The 22,861-nt window shown below is 37.0% G+C and overlaps 4 protein-coding genes across 5 annotated transcripts; 1 reads left to right on the top strand and 3 right to left on the bottom strand.

The window, feature by feature from the left end:
• Positions 1-254: 254 nt before the first annotated feature.
• LOC111803077 lies at positions 255-2,847 on the bottom strand. Of its 2 annotated transcripts, none has more exons than XM_023687348.1 (2): positions 2,362-2,847; positions 255-532 (listed from the first exon to the last, which is right to left on the bottom strand). In XM_023687348.1, the coding sequence occupies exon 1, from the start codon at positions 2,553-2,555 to the stop codon at positions 2,382-2,384; it is 174 nt and encodes a 57-aa protein (XP_023543116.1). In that variant the 5' UTR covers positions 2,556-2,847; the 3' UTR covers positions 255-532; positions 2,362-2,381. The 2 variants fall into 2 exon arrangements, with proteins under 2 accessions (XP_023543116.1, XP_023543115.1); XM_023687347.1 differs by having other exon boundaries at positions 255-517; positions 2,362-2,846.
• Positions 2,848-5,485: 2,638 nt separating this feature from the next.
• LOC111804499 (lysine-rich arabinogalactan protein 18-like) lies at positions 5,486-6,910 on the top strand. Its single transcript, XM_023689328.1, has 2 exons — positions 5,486-6,217; positions 6,637-6,910. The coding sequence occupies exons 1-2, from the start codon at positions 5,543-5,545 to the stop codon at positions 6,715-6,717; spliced, it is 756 nt and encodes a 251-aa protein (XP_023545096.1). The 5' UTR covers positions 5,486-5,542; the 3' UTR covers positions 6,718-6,910.
• A 4,110-nt stretch (positions 6,911-11,020) lies between these two features.
• LOC111803101 (probable indole-3-acetic acid-amido synthetase GH3.1) lies at positions 11,021-13,406 on the bottom strand. Its single transcript, XM_023687373.1, has 3 exons — positions 13,029-13,406; positions 12,838-12,939; positions 11,021-12,737 (listed from the first exon to the last, which is right to left on the bottom strand). The coding sequence occupies exons 1-3, from the start codon at positions 13,346-13,348 to the stop codon at positions 11,348-11,350; spliced, it is 1,812 nt and encodes a 603-aa protein (XP_023543141.1). The 5' UTR covers positions 13,349-13,406; the 3' UTR covers positions 11,021-11,347.
• Positions 13,407-20,284: 6,878 nt separating this feature from the next.
• Positions 20,285-22,267, bottom strand: LOC111804342 (indole-3-acetic acid-amido synthetase GH3.3-like). The gene is made up of 3 exons (XM_023689104.1): positions 21,978-22,267; positions 21,768-21,869; positions 20,285-21,684 (listed from the first exon to the last, which is right to left on the bottom strand). Exons 1-3 carry the CDS (start codon positions 22,265-22,267, stop codon positions 20,301-20,303), a joined length of 1,776 nt encoding a protein of 591 aa, XP_023544872.1. The 3' UTR covers positions 20,285-20,300.
• Positions 22,268-22,861: the final 594 nt, after the last annotated feature.

Here is a 22,861-nt window from a genome sequence, read left to right as displayed (position 1 = left end):
ATATGAACAGCTTCCAGAATCATGATACATGTGATGTAAAATTCTTATAATAGGCTAACTAAACTAAACACATTTAATATTATTAAAATGGTGAGATCTCACATCGGTTGAAGAAGAGAACGAAACATTTCTTTATAAGGATGTGAAACCTCTCCCTAATAGACGCGTTTTAAAACAGTGAGGCTGATGGCGATATGTAACCGGTTAAAACAGACAATATCTACTAACGGTGAGCTTAGGTTGTTACAATATCATTTAACCGGGGAAGTCGAAGTCACATTCAACAAAAAGTTAGACCTAATTGACTATGATCACATCAAACATTTCAATAAAGGAAAAACTGTCTTCCTCAAATATTTCTGCTTCCCCTTGGAACAATATTTATTTTTTAATAATGAAGACAGTGAAACTAACCGTCAAATCATAGAGAATGACAAAGGGTAGAAGATCTAACCATGGTTCAAGTTATTCCAAATTTCTAGTGTCAAGAACCTTCACTTGGCTCCATAGATTCCGACTGCATAAATTCAAGCTGGGATGAAGTTTACATATGAATCATGATGAAACACAAGTATAAAGCAGAGTAAGAGACCATATAACGTGATCTTCAAGAACTGAGTGCTTAGTTTTCGAACTAATATCAGTTCATGAAGTGGTTGATAGCAACCTAGGCAACCCTTTTTCAAGCAATGTATCCCAAAGCACACATATCAAGGTGTCGTGGCCAAATTTTTCGTTGTGATGACAGCAATACAATATTTGGACTGAATCTACTTAATAGTCATATATATTTAAAAAAACATATATAGACTTAACAGATGCTCAACTGGAAAAGAAAAGAGTGTATGGAAGGACTCCACCAAAATCCTGTCTCCACCTAATAACACAAAGAAAAATCCATGAAGGAAAAAGTGCACCCCAAGGGGACAACAAATGCTCTGACCCCTCTACTCTCTTTGGTTCTCTTTCTGATAGATTCTGGTTTACCCTTCTAGCCATTTTAGTTTTCAAGATCAGTACTCACTTGGATTTTCAAGACGGCTTGTTTGCATCTTGCATCATGGAGGTAAATAGCTGCTGTATTGAAAGAAAGTATGGAACAACACGCCTGGCATAAATGCTAGTCTAGACAGAACAAATAAACCAGACTCTAAGTTCTCTCTATATTCCTCTTAATTTCTTCATCTTGAATTGGTTTGTGCCTATCTATAGATAATATGGACATGTTCTCGTTGAGTTTGGGGCCGGTGGTGGCTGGTTCAGGTGCTAAAGTTTCAGCCNCCCTTCCTTGCTCTGCACGGACCAAAGTTGTCCGGCCCTTTCTATAAAAGAAAATATAATAAATAATAAACAAAATTGAAGGAAATTGTTGGGCTTTTTTAAGGATTCCAATATNTATCTATAGATAATATGGACATGTTCTCGTTGAGTTTGGGGCCGGTGGTGGCTGGTTCAGGTGCTAAAGTTTCAGCCCTATTGTTGAATGCTCTAAGTGCTTTTTATTGGAATCTATGGATTGAAAAAAAAAAAAAAAATTAATACTTTTTCAGGACAAATACAGGAGTGTTAAGATTTTTTTTGGCTGAGCTCACTTTTGTAGCCTCCGATTAGAATTTTCAGCAGTACAGCACCCTTTTTCCACCACAAAATGACCCATAAGATAAAATCCAAGCTCAATAAGATGGACATACTCTTATATACAGGCACGATAAGTCCAACATACAATCAATATTATCCAAAACTTTTGTCAGGTGGATGGAGTACTTGATTCCTTTGCAGAGGATTTACGCTAGCACCATCAAATTTCACTAGCTGAACTACGACACCATGATTTTGATAGGACAAGCCACTCAACTTTTAACAAAAGACCAATTGAACCAATGAGCACAAATGAGAATTCAACATTAAGAGACGTCAGAGTTCCAGGGATATTAAATTGAAACTAAGAAAAAAAAGATGCACAGATATCGTTTCCAATCCCATTTCCCCCAAGAAAGGCCTTTTGCAATAACATTAAAGAGTACTCCGGGCAAAACGTATCAAACTGTTGATAAAATAGCTAGCCTTCAAATTCAGACAATCGATAAATACTTGCAAAGAACAAAACGCATACCTAGGGTTTTAGAAAATGTTGCATTATTTTTCCCCAATTTAATTACCCACAATAAGCATCCGAAAACAACAATGGCGCGTTCACGAAGGAATAAATTCCAACTCCAATTATGTGATCAAAACTTCTTTAATTGCTAAGAACTTTTCAGTTCCCTAAATTGAAAATCACAAAATTTCAACATATAGTACTCAATGCCTACAAATCCAGAATTAACAAGCACTTCTTCAATAGTACGTCAAAAAGGGAACCTGGATCATGAGCCTTGTAATCAATCATCATCCTCCCTCTTCTTTGGCTTCCTGTAATTCTCTTCGATGTGTTTGGCCATCACAAGCCCAGTATTGGCGAGCTTCCTAATGTTGGGAACGTTGTAATTTTGAGCGATGTAAATCCCTAACACAGTTCCCGCTATAAGGGAGAAGCCACTTCTGATAATGCCCATCGACGTCCTTCTGTTTCGCCGGAGCCTGAGATTATCAGCAAGTGGAAAGAGGATGGTTTTAGGGCACTGAATTAATCAGCCCACAACAACGACTTGCACACTCTTCCCTTGTCGGCACGCTAAATTTATCCTATGAGGGTTTATCGGTTGAACTCGCCCGTCAGTCTCCGATAGCCAGCCGATCCCTTTCCCTTGCTCTCCGCGTCCTTCTCGATCTCTCTGGGTCTCTCTTCCTTTCCCTCCGTCCCTCTATTTGTATTGGTGCGACTTCGAGCCTTTCTTGCTCTGCACGGACCAAAGTTGTCCAGCCCTTTCTATAACAGAAAATATAACAAATAATAAATAAAATTGAAGGAAATTGTTGGGCTTTTTTAAGGATTCCAATATNTACATACTTAGGGTTTGATAATGCATATTAATATAAATATATATTTTATATTATGTGTTTGGTAATGTATGTAAGTACGTATAATATACGTATATACATAAGGAAGAAGAGAAATATCGTTTTTGTGAGGCACGGTTTCTAAGGCGGTGGTAGTGCGACAAAAGAACCCCAACCCACTGGTAAGACCTCTCAGTAAATTTCCCCGCAATAATTGGCGGGACAGTTCACGTGGTCAACTGTTATTGGATTGTCGAAAATGGGAAGGGCCCCACGATCAATCATCCAGCTGTATCCACTTCCCCTCACTCAATCAAAATCTCCTCCTTCCAACCAAATTATTGGTTACTAAAGCGCCAAATTAATCCCCCATTTACTATTCACGTGGGGCGCCTAAATTTAACGGTTCAATTACTATACTATAGTTTTAATCACCCTATGTTCATTGATTAACGTATTATTACTATTTTAATTTTAAAATACATATTAATTATTGATTACAAATATTAGAAAATTAAGTCGAGAAAATAACCTGATGGGCTTTAGAAGATCTGTTTAAATCTCCCATGGTNATTCTCTCCTTCAAATGGGCCAAATCTCTTATGAAGATCAATTGATCCAGCCCATTAAGGCCCATACGTGAGTATCAACCATCAACTGTTACGATAATAATATGTTCTTTATTTGCCAAGATACGTTCAAATTGTCATATAAATTATTATTTGTTTAGATAAATATGAAATTTGAGGAAAAGTATTTATATTATATATAAACTTTACTATTATTATTTAAATATAGAATATAAGTAGACATTAATTGAAAGTAGTAAAGTTTGCAGTCTAATTAGCGTCATATCATTTGTGTTACTGCTTTAATGTTTGATTTTAAGTAAATCATGATTAATTTTAAAAACATAAACAAAAATTGAATTGACATTTAGCATCACATATATATATTGCGCTCACACCTTATTTCCTGGTTTTCCGGATAAGTTTTAATTTTATTTAATAGTCACGGACTTTTCATCAGTATTATATTATTTACAAAAGGAATTAGTTAAATTTTGTAATATTTTCGGAAAGTGACGTTTAAAATAAAATATTAAACAAAAAGGAGCATAAACTGTACATATTAAAGTAAATGTCCAATTTTTTATTATATTTAAAACAATATTTTCAATATTATATCAGAAAAATGCTGGACGCACGTGGCTGCAGCGGAAATGTTACTTTGGTAAGCGTTCCAATAATAACATATTTGGGATGATTTTTCTTAAAGCTGCCCTACGCCTGCCCTACCCAAAAAATAAAAAATAAAAAATAAAATAAAATACACACAAGGTGATATAAGTAAATCAAAATAGATAATTAATTACAAAAAATTTAAAACGGAAAATAACAATTATAATAATTAGTTTTAAGTTCATTCATTACCGAAACAAAATCATGGAATTTAGGGATATTTTTATAAAATTTACTGAACATAAGAAATTACATAAAGATATTTTTTATTTTATAAATGAATTATTTCCAATAAATATTGAAAATAATAAGCTATGCAAATTAGAATAATGAATCGAGCCATTGATTTGACGAGTAAAGTGCATCAGATTAATTACACAGTTACCTTTTTTTCAAGTTAGGAATCACGTAAACCTACAAAAACATAAAGCCAGTTTGAAAAATTATTAGCCCCATCTTCAATAGTATGATTCAATAATTCTAAAAAATTATTAATTTTATCATACAATTATAAAAAACACATTGACAATTATTGAGTATTTATTGTGCACTAACAAGACTATATATAGAAATCAACCAAACAAAATAAAAAAAAAAACAACATCAAAAGATGTGAAAATAAAATAAATAAATAAATAATAAAAAGAAAAGAGAGATCACTTGATGCAAAAGAAAACCCAAGATGCATTATTTGCTTTTAGAATAAATTGGTTTGAAATAAAACCAGAACTTTGGTAGATGAATTGAAGAATACTCCAATATAAATACTCTGTTAACACAAAACCATAAATGAAAAAAAAAAAAAAAAAAANGATCAATCATCCAGCTGTATCCACTTCCCCTCACTCAATCAAAATCTCCTCCTTCCAACCAAATTATTGGTTACTAAAGCGCCAAATTAATCCCCCATTTACTATTCACGTGGGGCGCCTAAATTTAACGGTTCAATTACTATACTATAGTTTTAATCACCCTATGTTCATTGATTAACGTATTATTACTATTTTAATTTTAAAATACATATTAATTATTGATTACAAATATTAGAAAATTAAGTCGAGAAAATAACCCGATGGGCTTTAGAAGATCTGTTTAAATCTCCCATGGTATGCCGTTTTTTTTGTTTGGTTCCCTTCGTGGGCCCTCTTCTCTATCCCAACGGCTAGTACAGGCCCATTAATAGTGGGCCCATTTGTGTAACCAGTTCTATTGTTCTTTTATTTATTGTTTAATATATTTTTATAATTTAGAAATTTCCTTTGGGGTATTATTTGTGGGTCTATAATCTATATATACACGATTAAGCCAAGTGCTTGGTGACATTCACTACTTCATCGTCTACAAACGCTCCCACGGTAGAAATGGGGAGACAGTCTGTAATCGCACTCGTTCTCATTTGCGCCGTCGTTGCTGGCGTCGGTGGCCAGTCACCAGCTGCAGCTCCGACTACCGTTCCGGGCGCTACTTCGCCTGCAGCAGCAAAGTATACACCTCCAGCCGCGTCTCCTATATCGCCACCGACAAATTCATCTCCCGTCGCCGCTCCCCAAAAGCCGGTTTCCCCAGCTCCCGTCTCCACGCCGCCCGCATCTGCGCCAATAGCAGTCGCTCCAGTAGCTTCTCCACCGGCCAGCACTCCACCGACTGCTTCCGTTCCTGCTAGCTCTCCACCAGCTGCTTCCGTTCCGGCTAGCTCTCCACCGACTGCTTCCGTTCCGGCTAGCTCTCCCCCCGCTGCTTCCGTTCCAGCGAGCTCTCCATCGGTTCCAGTTCCAGCAAGTTCTCCACCAGTCCCAGTGCCGGAGAGCTCTCCTCCAGTATCAACTCCGACGCAATCTCCTCCTGCGCCAACTCCGACAAGCACTCCCGAAAGTGCTCCTCCTGTTGAGGCACCATCGCCGGCGCCTAGCAAGAAGTCGAGGAAGCACAAAGCACCAGCTCCTTCCCCGGCGTTGCTTGGTCCACCTGCACCTCCTTCCGAAGCCCCTGGTGCAAGCGAGGAAGGTCCTTCACCCGGCCCTTCACTAGAAGACAAGGTAATTTAATTCCGCCTAAATCTCTACCATCATACCCAATATGTGTCCATAATCTGTATAGAATTGATGGCATTGAGCTCATTTCACTCTGCCAAAGTGAAATGAGCTCAATGCCACGCGCCACCGACACGCGTAGATCTAGCGTCTAAGAGGCCTTAAGTCGAGATAGTAACCATGGTCGAGTCTAAAGATTAACCCAAGGCATAGAAGTACTCAATAACGCGTCAAATCAAAAGGAAAGAAAACGTCAGAATGTCAGATCACACTACGCTCGAGATGAATAAATGTCAGTCCAGTGTTCTGAGCTCACACTACGGCAAACAGATTAATAAATTAAATAGACTAGTAGTGAGTCACATGAGATTATTAATTTTGAGCATAATATTAAAGAAATGTCATGGATCTGTGTTTTGTTGCAGAGTGGAGCTGAAACACTGCAGAAGGTGGCCGGAAGCTTGGCTTTGGGATGGGCTGCCGTCGCCCTCAGCTTCATCATCTAGAGCGAGGAAAATAAGTTGAGAGATGATGTGATCGTTCTTCATTTATTTAAATTGAATCTTTATTTTGTTTAAAATTTCCTCCATTGTACTCCATATCATAAGAGGTGCTTTTTGATTGAATTGATTGATGAAATTTGTTTGTACCGAATCGACCACACTTGGGTGTTTGCTTTGATCGATCAACATTTGGGATCCTTTTTGTTTGTGTTCTGTAATTAATTCTCCTTCGTTTCCTAATACATCATGTGTGTCAATTAGGAACACTCCAACACGACATCTACACAGACAGATCTAGTAGCTCAAAAACTAAATTTAGTGAAAATCCTGAGGTTGCTTTCCAATTAAACAAGCCTTATTCGATGAAATGTATGAACAAAATATGAACACTTATTATTCTTTAAAGCAACATCAACCGTAGTAAACAGCAGTCCACCGACAGGGATAAGTGAAGTGTGAGGGGTTTTTTTTTTTTTTTTTTTTTTTTTTTTTTTAAATATATATTTTGGATACGATGTTTGGTGGGGGATCTGAAATATATTTTTTGGTTGGGAATTACCACAAATAACATTCATGTCGGTGGTGGCAGTTGTAGCGGTAGCTACATAATTTATATTTCTATAATTCATAAATAATTCTCAAAATGCGTCTGCCTTCTTTCTTTTATTATTAATTATTATTAATTGACATTGTTCATGACGTTGAAAGTTGAAATTGATCCCGAACATACTAATTTTGATTTAATGTTTGTATTAGAAGCTAAATTCCAATTAGCAGCTTGATCCGCATTTAACCTTTATGAAAAGAAGAAAACTAGGAGTGTCGGTGGTGTTTGCGGCCATGCTTTTTGATGGTTAAGAATAGGATATTCCCAGAACCAAACTAAAGCAGCAGAACACAAAAAGATTTGATGCTATAAAACACTGTCCAACTTCCATACTAAGGAAAGAATCCAACCACTCTCTAACCTTCCCCTTCAAGGAAATACGTACAAGCATTTTACAATAAATCACGTTTATTATTAGCATCTCAAACTCACTCTTGAAACTTTGATTAAATCATATTTAGAATGAATAGAATAGAGTGGACAAACAAGGAGCGTGACATATGCGTTTTAAAATTGCAATACGCAACGAGTCAAAACAGATAATATCTTTTAGGGGTGTAGATCATTCTTATAGGCATTTTCATGGGTCATTGCTGATTCGTCGTATAAATACTGTTGTCCAAGAGAGTAACTGGTATATAGTTTTTGCATTGTTATTTGTTCAAAATGTGGGGTAAGATGTTTATTTGAATGCAGGGTGGGGGACTCATAAGCCATGGGGCTTGTGCTGTGCCTGATTGTGACAGTGCCACTTATGGTGGGATAGCACCCTCATGGGTCGGCCTGGTTATCATCAACCACCGAAAGACTACCAAAACTATCAACTCTTCTCCTTTGCCGCTGGGCTTCCAGTTTGAAGAATGATGGTGTTTCAATGAGGCCCATTCCAATCAAATCGTACAATTATTTGGGCCCAGTTCGATCCAAAATGGTAGCAGTCCCTAGTTTGAATGAGGCCCATTTACAGTGATATTATTTTTATGGTTTTGAAAAATGAACTCATAATGTCCCTTTCTTTTCTCGGTCGGCAATGGAACAGTGGGAAGGAATAAAGTAAAAAACAAAAAAGGTAAAACTGAGAAGTCCAGAAAGGAAGAAGGAACAGTAAAAAAGTAATTTACAGAAAAGAACACAGAAGACGACAAAACATTATCGGCTTTTTACAAAACAGTAATGGCTGTTTTTGCAGTGTCGATTGCAAGTGTGGGATCCGTTTGTTTCTCCCTAAAGAGTGTCCATTTCAGGGGAACAAAGGCTTCAAACACTTTTCTGTGTGCTCCCGACCCGTTCCAAACCTTTTCAACTTCATTATTTTTTCAACTTATGATAATTATAATTTTATAAATCCATTTTTCATTTTAATTCTATACTGTGTTTTGCTTTTAATGACAATATTTGTCGAAATCAACAAATTTTAAGATTAAAATTTCATATTAAAAATGAACAAGAATATAACCCAATGTGAAAACAAGGATTTGTCAAAATCGATTGACTTTGTTTTGGGGTAAATTTTAAGTTAAATTATTTGTTTCAGACAATCCAACATTTAAAAGCTATTCCATTAACATAGTTGAATCACTTTGGTCGACAAAGGCCATCAATTTCAAAGTCTTAATTAAATTTAATATTCGTAAAACAACTTTTAATTACTTTTTAGGTCTTTTTTTTCACCGACCTACTTCTCCACGTAATCCTTTCAAGTTAATCTTTTTCAATTTTCAAAAACGCATCGTATCGTTTGTATTGGTGTCATCTTAAGTATAATTTTTTTAGTTCGAGAATTCAAACTTCAAATATTTTAGTCGAAAGTGTTAGGTCGTGTAAATGAATATTATCTATTAAATATCTTATCCATTAAATTAGAAATGAATCTTATCCATTAAAAATGTTAGGATACTGAAATCATTCATTTAAAACAGGTAAAGGAAAAATTGCTAAAGTGACATATACATGATTATGGGGGACAAACTCAATATTTTTATCCTAATAACAAATACTTAATTAAAAGCAAGTTTATAATTTTAAATTTTTTGAAGTAAAAGCTGTGTTAAGCACATATTATCATTTCCTATGTTGTTATGATTTGATTGGTGGTATGTGAATCATACGTGGGTTCAATTCCCGAATTATTTTATTGGGTAATTAAAAAATACACTATAGGATATATCGTTATACCAAACCCTTGCATAATTAAAATACAATTAAGGCGATTTAGGTTAGGTTTTATGAATAGTTAATGTTGAAAAAAATGAGTGGCTACAACATGATGAATTTGGTTTATCCTCCCAACATTTAATTTAAAGACAAGAAACACATGCACCGAGCTAGGAATCAAAGTTGACGTAACAATCCCAACTAATCTCTTGAAAGGTTAATGTTAATTATTTAATTAATTATCAGAAAAAGACACAATAATTTAATAGCCCTAGAGCTTGGCCATCCTTTTAGTCAATATACGCATTCATGTTTATTGGCCAATGCCTACAAATAATTGGCGTTAAGCTATACACATACCCCTTTTTCCAGTGCATTAATGTGTGTTAAACACGGAATATTACTTCCACTCTAAAACTGATTAAATATAGCATTCAAACATGTGTCAGTCTCTTCATCCATCCATCCAGTGTTGATGACTAAATCAATTAAACTATGTTTCATTTGCTCCCACGACATAGATTCCTGTAATTGTTATGAGGAAATATAATAATAATAATACCAATATTAATGTGTGAAAGAGGGAACCCTAGGAGCGAGGAGGAGGGCGTGGAGAAGCGAGCAACGCAGGTGGCTCCAAATCTAAAACGGCCAAAACCAAAATTGATGCCTTAATATCACTGCCTATTTACTATTTTCCTCACAGACAGCTCGCCAAAAATGCTCAAAATATCCGATTTCAGACACACACAAGGAATATGTTCCCACGTGCGCTAACCTCCATGCACACTTTGTTTTTTTTTTTTTTTTTACATGTTTTGACACATTATTTTGAATATTGATGATTTAAAAAATGGTATTTAGTTTCACAGTTTTTATTTATTTATTTATTTATGGAAATAATAATAACTAATTTGTAGAAAAACGATGAAATCTGAAATCACTGAACATGTCTTAACGTGTTTTAAAAGGAGGCATTCAGGCTTTTGGAATTGTATCTGAAAAACAACTCTCAAATTTCTGACATGTCCTGTCCTCTGTATTTCTTCGCTTTTTTAAATTAAAGTGCTTTATGCATATATTTTAAAAGTCTCATTAAAATTACTCTCCTTTATGTGTAATCTACACCCACCTTTCAAAAACTTTCTTTTTAATATTTTTTTAGTCTAATTAAAGAAAAAAAACACAAAAATAGAATTTCTCATATTTGTTTTCCATAAAATTGTATTTATTTTATTTTCTTACAACGTAAAACCAAAAAAAAAAAAAAAAAAAAAAAAAAAAAAAAAAAAANTGATGATGAAGAAGGGAGGGAAGAACATAATTGATATAATTATGAAGAATAAGTGCAAAAATAGATAAATGCAATGCATCTAAATGAATGAATTGAGTGGAGAAGGGTTTGTGATAGCTACAAATTATATGGCATTGCTTTATGGAAGAAGCAGCGGCAGCCAAGAAAATAATTTTTTTTAAAAAGTTATTATTTTCCACACTCTCTTTTTACACTCAAAAGAAAGGAAAAAGGAAAGAAAAAGGATGCAATAGACCAACAGACATATTTGTAAACACAACAATTACATCATGAAGCCCATATTTTAGACATTACTTCAACCTTATTACACACAAACACATCAACCTACAACCTTTCCTTAACCCAAAAAAAAAAAAGAAAGAAAAAAAAAAAACACTTACTTCTAAAAGACATATGCATAATCCAACAAACTCAAACTCTATCCTCTTCTGCTTGGCTGCTGCTACGTCGTCATCATCATCATATATAATCTTTTTATACATATGGGTCTTTTTCAATTTTTTTTTTTTTTTTGTTTTTTGTTTTGTTTTTTTTGTTTTTGTTTTTGTTGGTTGGTTTCAACGACGTCGTTCGGGTGTCCAGTGCGGCTTGGATGGGCTAAAGTGCACTGAAGCTACCCTAGAGTCGAGGAGCTCCACAATGGGTGTGAAGTTTACGCACCGTGGTGCTTTGTACTGGTTGATTGATGCACCCCTTGAGATGGCGTAGTCCATTAGCTCTTCAAACGTTCCGTTTTTCACAACCCTGATCTCTAGTGGTCCAATTGAGTTATCCGCGACTCGGCCTTGGCGGTACACCGAGTTCAGGCTCTCTTCGATGGCAAGGCAGCACTGATTTAGAATCTCCGCAGGCGGCGGAGAATTTGCAGCTTCGTCTTTCACTAGAAGCTCCCAATATATGACGTAATGTCCTGGGATTGTTTTTGTGTCGGCATAGCTCGTGTATTCCACCACGCTGGTGTTCAGCTCTCGGAGAAGAGATGACGCGTTCTCCACTGCCTTCTGGAGCTCCGCCTCGTCGGTCTTGTCGGAGTCGATGCTGAGCAGAACGTTTTTTCGTCTCACGAATCGGAACTGTGGGGCTGCGTTGTGGAACCCTGTGACCTCCAGCACGTCGCCCACTCGGTACCGCCGGAGTCCAGCATAGGTTGTGATTACCAGCTCGTACTCTTTCCCGACTTCCACGTCCGCGAGGTCGACAAGTCGAGGTGGGGAGTCGCGGGAGAGAACAGGAGGGGACGACGTGTCGTGCGGGAGGAATTCGAAGTAGCCCATGTTTGGCATGATGGTGTAGGTCACTTCTGAGGGCTTGCACATTGGCTTCAAATTAACCCCGAAATAGCACTCCGAGGAAGCGTACATAGTACAAGCCATGGGTAACCCACCGCTGTAAAATTCCAGCGTGGGAATATACTGAGCCATGGCTCCTGTGACGATGACGTCAAGGTATTTGGTGTTTGGCCAAATTCTAGTGATAATCCCTTCCCACTCCTCTGTGGAACACTCCTTGGAGATGAATTCCGCCACCTCCGGATTTGGGTTTGTTAGGTATTTTGAAACGATGCATTCACGGAGACAAGGGTCTGTGATTTTGGGGTTTAGGGTTCCGGTGGAGATGTCGTGTGCCAGCTGTTTCCAGTTCAGCTGCAGGAAGCGGATGGCGCGGAGGAGGCCAGAGGCGAAGACGGCGCCAACTCGGAGGACTTGCTCGCGCATCAATAGCCCACATAACATTTGAGTGTACATGCTTTGGAAGGAATCGGCGCATAGAACGGCCTCGTTTGGGCTAGTGTAATCATTGAAAGGGTCATAGGGCCTAGTCTTGAAGATGTCGCTCTTGTAGTAGCTGGTGAGCACTGGACGAGCCACTAGCCCTCCAGGGGTCTTGGTTTCAGCCTTGACGAATAAAAAGTAGAGCCCCTTCCCTTTGTCCAATCCCGGCACATACCTGACCATTTTGTTCATTATTAATTTTCTTCCCCCTCAAAATTAAATTAAAAACGAGTCGGGTCGAGTCAGGTCGAGTCGAGACAAGAGTGAATTCTTACAGATTCATAATGGGCATGAGAAGGCTGTAAAGCAGCTGACGACGCTCCATTTCTTCTTGAATTGTCGGCATCAGTTTCCTCTCCCCAGCCGATGTCCCAGAACTGTGAAATTAAATACAATTTAAATTCCATTTACATAAAAAAAAAAAAGAAAAAAACCCAAATATATTTAGGTTAATTACAAAATTGACCTGGTGAGAAACTCAGAAATGGGAGTGGATGAAAAAATAGGAGAGCGATCGCCATTGGCAATACGTTGGATGTCGGGCTGGAGATCTTCGTAAGTAACGACGGGAATCTTGGACTTATAGGTGTCCCTGTCAGTGGCTCCATTGAGGCGGAAGCGGTTGACGTACTCAGTATTAGCGTTGCGGCTCAGAATCTCTGCCAACACCCTTTGCTGAACCGCGTCAGTATTTGTAGTGACCTCCTGTATGAAGCGAAGGGCTTTGGCGTCCTTGTCGGAGGGCGGCGGGGGAAGAGGGGACGAAAGCTGAGAATCAACTGCCATTATAAAAACAAGAAGGCAAGAAGTTTGAAAAGAGATAGTAGTAGGAATATGAGAAGGAATAGATGAGCGGTGAAGTTGTGAGTGTGGGATTTATATAGCAAAATGAGATGAGGGAAGAGGTGGGAGGCAATGGTAATGCATGCTGTGATGACACCTCAAAATCCACGTCATATAAGGAAGAAAAAAATATATTTGGATGTGACTGTTGGTGTGGAGAGAAGGAACATGTGGGTCCAGTACACATAGGCGTGTGTAGGAAGGGGTGGACATGTGAGGCCCACATGTTTGTGCCAGGTCAAATACTGATTTTGTTTTGGAGTGAGGACCATGTTATTGGAGACAAGGACGGCTGCCGGCGGAAGCAGCCAATTTGTAAGGCAAGGGAGAACCCGAGAAGGAGGAAGGGAGAAGGCGGCCAATCACTTCCGTATATTTCAACGCCTCCACTGTTAATTGCTAATCCCACGCTAATCATTTTACATATTCATTAATAAATAGAACGATTTATTAATTTCTTTAGAAAACTTTATTTTATAAAAAAAATGGTCGCAAACATGGGGATAGGATAAGATGGAAATATAATTAATCATATAATATATTGTTTAAAAGCAATTGGTGATAAGATCATAATGGGAATTATTGAATTATTATTTGGTGGTGTTATCACGTGAACATGACGTTGATTATAAATTTTATTTTCTTTTTTCCTTTTTCAGTTGATTACAATTTTAATTTTGAACCTGCCCTTGGTGTCGAGCATTTAAAACGAAGAGGGTAGGTAAAAATCTGGCTTTGTTTTTGTTTTATTTTATTTTAAAATTAAACTTATGACAGTTGCATTGCATTTACATAGTTTTCTTCGCCAGCCTATGCGTTTTCTTTTCCTTCAAAATTTAATATAATTCATGCAAAGTTTCCATAAATGTCTCTCAATTTTTATTACTTTTATCTTTATGTTATATTATCCTTTTGCTTTTATTCCAACCAATAAATTATGAAATGGTTATTTTAAAATATAAATGAAGTTTGGATATTTAACAAAATAAAAAATAATTGGCATAGAAAATGATGATTGTGTAAAAAATGAGAAGAAAAGGAAATTAAATCTCCCAATCTGCATGTCATAAGAGGTAGTTATTATCAAAACTGTAATTAAGGTTTTAAATTTGTTTGGTTTATTTTTGACAATGGAATATATTCTCTTCATTTCTCCTCCCAAAAACGTTGTTGACACAAATAATATCCCTTTCTTTTGCATATCTCTTCTATCAACTATAATTCCAACCTGAATCCATTGTTCATTTAATCAAGGTCCTATTGGTTTAATTACAAAGTAGCCCTTTTAATTCTTTTTCGTATTTCAAACCATAAAACAATGTTTTTTTTTTTAAAAAAAAAATTAATTAATTTTTAGCTTTTTGAATAAGATTTCAAAAGTACTTTTGGAATTATTGCTAATAAAATAAAGATTATCGAGAGTATTTTGTTTATATAGGGTACATCATTTGAATTATCGAACAAAATCGTGTATCAAACTAGAAGACTCTTACATATGACATTACGAAAAACCATATTCAAATTATGATATTTATACTATATTCTTGAATTGGAAGACCTTCCTCTAGCCTCTCCTTTTGTTCGTTTTTTTGTTATACCTACAATTTTTTACTCTCGTGTCACTTTAAATTAAATACGAGCGTTGTTACTATCGAGTTTTTGTATTGGAAGATAGGAAAACAAAATAGAAGAAATGAGAATGTTTGTTGGGTCATTTTGAGGTTGGAACTATTGTTGCTACTACCAAATTGGCCATTGTCTCAAATTGCTATACAAAGGAAAAGAAATTTGTAGGATTAAATACAGTTCTTATTTGTTCTTAATGAAAAATGTCACGACCACTGAAAATTTGGCCGTCCAACTTTTGTTCTTTTGCAACAAAAAGCTTTAGTTTTTATAAATAGATTTGATTTTGTTTGGCTTCTACTTAGAAAAAAAGAAATGCATTTATTGCCAAACCCTAACTATCCAAACTTTATAATTAAATTATGAAAATAATCTAATAATACAAGATTATTATGGTCCTCTTCTCAATTATGCGTATATATTCTTTGAAAAATAACATTATTTTAAACACGTAATAGCGTGACACGTGTGACGTTACCTAATAATTTAGTCACAATAGGACATATTATTATTGAATTTCATGCACATTCATGACCCACAAGTGACAGCTTGTATCTCCTTATTGTAGACATTCACACGTAAAGATTATTTGGTAGAAAAATATTATAAGAGGAAAAGGACGTTATGTTATATTATTTACATATATCGAAAGCTTCGACATTTTTGTTATAAATTTGTAAAATATAAGGAAAACGGATGGGCGTTGAGAAGTGTTTGAGATTGAGAGTCAAACAATCGAGAGGGCCGACGTGTTGTCGAGGAATTGTGGAACATGGAATTAAGAAGAGTTTGAATTTTGGGGAATTAATTAGCGTTGAAGATAGAGGAAAGCAAAGGGCAAAGGCAATAGGGGGCGTTGCTAAGTTACCACAAAACATTCGGAGGGTCAAAGGATTTGGCTTCCCAGATTCAAACTTCTTAGCAACACCAAATTATGTTTGGTTGTCGCATTGACTTCCTAACCCACACACGTTTGCTTCATCTTTAAACCCTCTCTTTATTTATATCCCCCATGACTTTCACACCATCTTTTCCTCGCTTTTAATCATTAATTATTAATGCCTCTACTTCCAGTTTTCAAACTCACAAACCCTCATAAATTATGTGGCAACGTGTAACCGTCTAAATTCACCGCTAGTAGATATTGTCTGTTTTGACCCGTTACGTATCGCGATCTACCTCATAATTTTAAAACATGTCTAGTAGGTAGAGGTTTTCATACCCTTTTAAGGAATGTTTCGTTCTCCTTCTCAACCGTGGGATCTTATAGTTTATCCTCCTTCAGGGTCCAGCGTTCTCACTGACACATTACCTCGTGATTGACTCTTATGTAATTTGTAATAATTCAAGCCCACCGTTAATAGAAATTGTCTATTTTGGCCTGTTATGTATCGTCTCACGATTTTAAAACGCGTCTACTAGAAAGAGGTTTCTACATCTTTATAAGGAATGTTTCGTTCCCCTCTCTAACGTATGGATTATTATGAGATCCCATATTGATTGGAGAGAGAAACGAAATATTTCTTATAAGAGTGTGGAAACCTCTCCTCAGTAAACACGGTTTGAAATTGTGAGGCAAAGGGCGATACATAACGGATCAAAGTTGATAATATCTGTTAGCGGTAGGCTTGGACGATTACATAATGTTTTGTTTTGTCTCGTAGAAAAGAGGGCATTAGAATATGCCATATGCCATATGGTTTGAAGGCGTTTGACTAGAGCAAGTTTGGGGGGACAGAGAATAGTTAGCTGCCTCTTTTGAAAGTCGATGAAAGCAACAAATGGTCAAAATTTGAGACAATTTTGGTTCTTTTCTAACCTAATTTCCTTCATTACATTCAACAGTTAGGTTTGGGAGTTTGTCAAAACTTGTCCACACGTTTTACCCACTTCCCTAATTTTGATGGTTTCCAATATAGATTGCGACTTGAAATTCAATCTTGTGACAAAAAAATCAATAATTTCTATGTTATTTGTTAAATTCAAAAGTAATTTAACCCATGAAGGATTTTTCTTCACCCACCTAGTTGTGTTGTTCGTTGGAGGCCAATGAATTGGGAGGCCATGAGCAGCCATGTTGGGCGTCCATGGTATCAATTAGAAGCCTTCAACCAAGCTAAGTGTATGTGTTTTCTTGTCCCTAATATCATCAACAAAGAAATTGGAGTTCATTAACAACGCTAATCTAATTATCTAAACAAATTTTGATTCATAATCGTAAAAACATGTCGATAAAACTATTCTTCCCTACTACATACCCTCAATAAACACCAAAACCATCCCTTTTTCAATACAAAAATGACAAAACATCGAGAATACTTTACGTGTACTAAACTTGTAGCTAGATTCTTCAAAGGGTATAGTCATTTTCATATATATTTGTTCAAATAGAAAAACAAATCTTGTCAGAGAAGGATTGTGTTCATAACATATATTACAAAAATTATAATAACTGTTCATATTTATAAAATTAGGTCATGGGTAAGAAGTTGTTTTGTCTCGAAGCTCAAAAGAATCGAAAGGATAAATAAGACAAATTTCCTTCAATCACGCGTAATAATTGAACCTAAAATATTCCAACATGGATCAAAGGATATATGCCTAAACAAATCGAGTTAGGTTCAAGTTAAGAACATGACCTTCTCGTTTGCTATCTATATTAAATCACTAATGAACCCAAAAACTACTAAAATTGATGAAAACTTCTACGTAACATAATATTTTGAACACGAATTTCTCTTGAACACGAATTTCTCTCGAGTACCTTTTGGCTCAGCTTAGATGGTCGGAAACACGTGTGTTAATAAGTGGCAAAGTGGCATACGTATACGAAAGCAGCATGGAAAAGGCAAGAAGCTGGCTGTGGAAGAGAAAACGTAGAAAATGATGTCTAGAGTTTTGGGGTTTGCGGTCAACGACAACAATATTATTTAGAGTGACAATTGGGACAAGCAAGATTCAAAATAAAACCAGACAGGACATATGCATGCACTTGTAATTAACTCTTATAGAACCACGAACCCTTTGTTTTACTTGTTATAGTGAAAAGGACGAGAGATGAGGAAGATGTTTTGTTCTTCTTTGTCCTCCAAAATAAGGCATTCGTTCTCTTCTTTCTTCCGTTGCTCTCAAGCTTTGGTTCATTGGTTAGGTTCATATGATCTAGCTTTGTGAACTCATATGATTCTAATTTGTAACAGCCTAAGCTCACCATTAAGATATTATCTGTTTTGCCCTATTACGTATCGTCATCAACTTCACGATTTTTTAAACGCATTTGTTAGGGAGAGGTTTCTACAACATTATAAAGAAGGTTTGTTCCCCTCTCCAATCGGTATGATATCTCACAATTTACTTTCCTTAGGGACCCAACGTTCTCACTAGCAACCGTCTGGTGTTTGACTCTAATACCATTTGTAACAGCCCAACCCCACTACTAACCGATATTGTTCGCTTCGGCTCGTTTTTAAAAATTAATAATGTGTTGATTATGTTATGCTTTTAGCTTAGCACTTCTAAGTCGGTAATTCTGTGATTGTGCACTAAAATAAATCAAAGTAACTTTGTTTAGGGAAACATTACTATAAAATGGGATTATGAGGAAAATAAAAAATAATAATGTGTTGATGAATTAAACCAAAGATGTAGAGCACTCGTGAGCTTATAACAATGGAAGTAATTAATGAAGATAGGGACGAAAATTTGCAAATTTTCTCAAATCATTCAATCACTTTTCACGTGCTTTTCTTTTTGTTTGTGATATGATATTCAATGGGATGCTTTCTCCCAACATAATCTTGGAACACTTTGTCAACCAGTGGGTCCAAATGCTATTAATGTCAAATTAGATATTAACAACGTCTCAAAAAGACTTGAAGTCCTAACGTATTGGTCGGAAAACTTGTCTTAATTAGCTAAATTATGCTTAGATTTGATATGAAATGACGTCTATGTTTGATATAATTATTATATCTTTTGGAGATTTGTAGCCAGACATGAACACATTTTAGATTGAAATGTTTGAAATTTATCATGTATTTGTGGTATGAATAATTTTGTTTAGGAATTTATTGAGTAATCCAAATAGATTGATTTAAATAAAGAATACAAAAATATATTTTTGATGTATGATCCTCTCACCCACTACAATAGAATTTGGGGAATTAGATTGGATTGTGGATAGCGTTTTGCTTGGCTAAAATGAGGCAACTTCCAAAACTTTTAGAATCATGCATTGTATCAGACCAAAAACCACATTTGTCAATCCAAATATGAATAAAGGCCGTGAATTTTCAATGTGAAATCAAACTTTAATCATCCTATCCAACCCACTCTCTTTGGATTCTACTCTTTAGATCTTTCGCGGTTTTAAATGGCTTTTCCGATCGTTCTTCATGTTCTTATATGTTCATACGACATTCATTTTATGTCTGTCAACCTAAAATTGTTCGGACAACAATAAGCTTTCAAGTATTTATACAATGATACATTTTAAATATAACTTCTCGTAACTTTGTTATATTTATGATCGTAACCTAATTTCATTACAGACACACAATACTAGTCTAGTCGAGTTATGTAGTTAGGTGCATGCTGTACCCCATTGGTATAAGCTAACTAGTTAATAGGGGTAACGTGGTAGATGCTGTGGTTAAAGCTAATATTCTCTCCCTCGAGAAAAGACCTAACAAATATTTTATTTTATTTGTGAGAATATTATATTAAAATAGTGGCTAATTAGCCTCTATACTGTGTGTTTAATTAGTGTAGGATTAAGTAATCCTATTATCTCTTGCGTCTATATTATTAATTAGGAGGGAACATAGTCGTTGAATTTTGCTTCTCTTGTCGCCTGCAAGAATATAAATTTTCTTTTCCCCTTTTCACTATCACCACAAAATCAACTTTAAGTAATAATTTCTTCACTTTATATTAATTAATAATGATCAAATGTCCAAAATAGCCCTTAACTACCCATTAATACAAATTTAAAATTACTAAAAAAAATTCAAATCATAGCGGCCCATTGCTATGGACGAGGCCCATTACGAGGAAACTAAGCCCAATGTGTGTCATCGGACGTCTGAGGTCCATACGAGCCCATGAAAGACATGGCCCATTGGCCCAAGTTCTGTCTGATTATTTAAATTACTTAATTTGAGATAAAATATTATAAAATAAGAATTAAAATCTATTTAAAAGCATAACCCGTATTAATAATTAATTACTTTTGTATCCGACCATCATTATAAGTCAAGAGTGACAACCTCTAACGGTTTCGTTCGGGTGTCCAGTGCGGCTTGGATATGCTAAAGTGCGCCGAAATTACCCTAGAGTCGAGGAGTTCGAGAACGGGTGTGAAGTTCACGCATCGTGGCGCTTTGTATTGGTTTATTGATGCACCCCTTGAGATTGCATAGTCCATTACCTCTTCAAACGTCCCGTTTTTGACCACCCTGATCTCCAGCGGTCCGATTGAGTTGTCGGCCACTCGACATTGGCGGTACACCGAGTTGAGGCTCTCTTCCATGGCCAGACAGCAGTGGTTTAAGGTCTCCACGGGAGGGGGATTTGCGGTGTCTTTTACAAGAAGCTCCAGATATATGACGTAATGCCCTGGGATTGTTTTGGTGTCTGCGTGGGTCGTGTACTCTAGCACGCTGGTGTTGAACTCCCGCAGCAACAACGCCGCATTGTTGATGGCCGTTTGCAACTCGGCCTCATCTGTCTTATCAGAATCGATGCTCAAAAGAACGTTCTTTCTTCTCATGAATCGGAACTGTGGGGCTGCGTTGTGGAACCCTGTTACTTGTAGAATGTCACCGACTCGGTAACGGTTGAGTCCGGAGTAGGTTGTGATTACGAGCTCGTACACTTTCCCGAGTTCCACGTCAGCGAGGTTGACTAGTCGAGGTGGGGAGTCGCGGGAGTGAGCTGGAGGAGACGACGTGTCGTGAGGGAGGAATTCGAAGTAGCCCATGTTTGGCATGATGGTGTAGGTCACTTCCGAGGGCTTGCACATTGGGTTCAAATTTAACCCGAAATAGCACTCCGAGGAAGCGTACATGGTGCAAGCCATGGGTAGCCCTCCACTGTAAAGTTCCAAGGTGGGTATGTACTGAGCCATGGCTCCTGTCACAATCACATCCAGGTACTTAGTGTTTGGCCAAATTCTTGTGATAATTCCTTCCCACTCCTCTATGGAGCACTCCTTGGAGATGAATTCCGCCAGCTCCGGGTTTGGGTTTGTTAGGTATTTGGAGGTTATGCATTCACGGAGACAAGGGTCTGTGATTTTGGGGCTTAGGGTGCCAGTGGAGATGTCATATGCCAACTGCTTCCAATTGAGCTGGAGGAAGTGAATGGCGCGGAGGAGACCAGAGGCAAAGACGGCGCCCACGCGGAGGACTTGGTGGCGCATTAGGAGGCCACATAACATCTGAGTGTACATGCTTTGGAAGGAATTGGCGCATAGAATTGCCTCGTTTGGGCTAGTGTAATCATTGAATGGGTCATAGGGTCTAGTCTTGAAGATGTCGCTCTTGTAGTAGCTGGTGAGCACTGGACGTGCCACTAGCCCTCCAGGGGTCTTGGTTTCAGCCTTCACAAATAAAAAGTAGAGTCCCTTCCCCTTGTCCAACCCCGGCACGTACCTGAAAAATCATTACTTGTCATTTTTTTTTTTTTAATCTCCAAATTTCATTCAATTAAATCCGAGATTAAGATTGATAATTACAGGTTCATGATAGGCATGAGAAGACTATAAAGCAGCTGACGACGTTCCATTTCTTCTTTAATTGTGGGCATTAATTTTCTCTCCCCACCCGATGTCCCAGAACTGCAAATTAAATACAGTTAATCATAATTAAAATCCAATTTAGAGTAACCATGATATAATTTATATTAATTAATTGTATATAATTTGGAAATTATTATAAAATTCCACCTGGTAAGAAACTCAGAAATGGGATGAGAGGAAAAGATAGGGGAGCGATCGCCATTAGCAATACGTCGGATGTCGGCCTCCAGCTCCTCGTAAGTAACCACCGGAACTTTGGACTTAAAGGCGTCTTGGTCGGTGGCTCCATTGAGGCGGAACCGGTTCAGATACTCCGTATCAGCATTCCGGTTCAGAATCTCGGCCAACACTCTTTTCTGAACCGAGTCAGCATTTGTAGTGGTTTCCTCTATGAACCGGAGGGCCTTGGCATGAGAAACCGGAGAATCAACGGCCATTGTTACAGAAAGCTGATATGGCGATGGATATATGTTTCAAGTTTTGAGCTGTGAGTAGTGAGGAAAAAGAAGAAGGGATTGGTGTATATATATAGATTAATATTGACACGTCATAGTTGACATCATGCAAGCAAAGAGAAAGGACAGATGGGGTCAGGACGAGTAGCTCTGTCGAGGGGAGAGGAGAGCAGCGGGGGCCACCGTGAGTGCCAGGTCAGATTGAGGATCCTTTCCAGCTGGATTGGTTGATCGGCGACAATGACGGCTGCCGGCGGGATCCGACAATTAGTAAGCAGAGGAAGGAGGGCCAAGGGTGTGATGTATTGATGTTTTGGTCATGGGGAACCTCTCCTTTTAAGTTGGAAACGCCATGGCTGACGTGTAAATATTATATTGATGTACGTCATGAATAAGGACGAGGTGTACCTCATCATTGTCAACTTTTCAAACACATCATTTTCTTTTTTCTTTTGATTCACATTATGCTAAAATAAGAAGCATTTTCTTAATATATATACAATAAACTTCTGTGATTTTAGTTCATTAAGTTGGCCCAATTATTTATTTTTATTTTTAATTTGAAATTAAACAATA

This window comes from Cucurbita pepo, chromosome LG10 (genome assembly GCF_002806865.2).
Source record: "Cucurbita pepo subsp. pepo cultivar mu-cu-16 chromosome LG10, ASM280686v2, whole genome shotgun sequence".
NCBI classification, from domain to species: domain Eukaryota; kingdom Viridiplantae; phylum Streptophyta; class Magnoliopsida; order Cucurbitales; family Cucurbitaceae; genus Cucurbita; species Cucurbita pepo.
The sequence above is the reverse complement of the archived record's forward strand: the minus strand, read 5'-3'. Positions and strand labels throughout refer to the sequence as shown.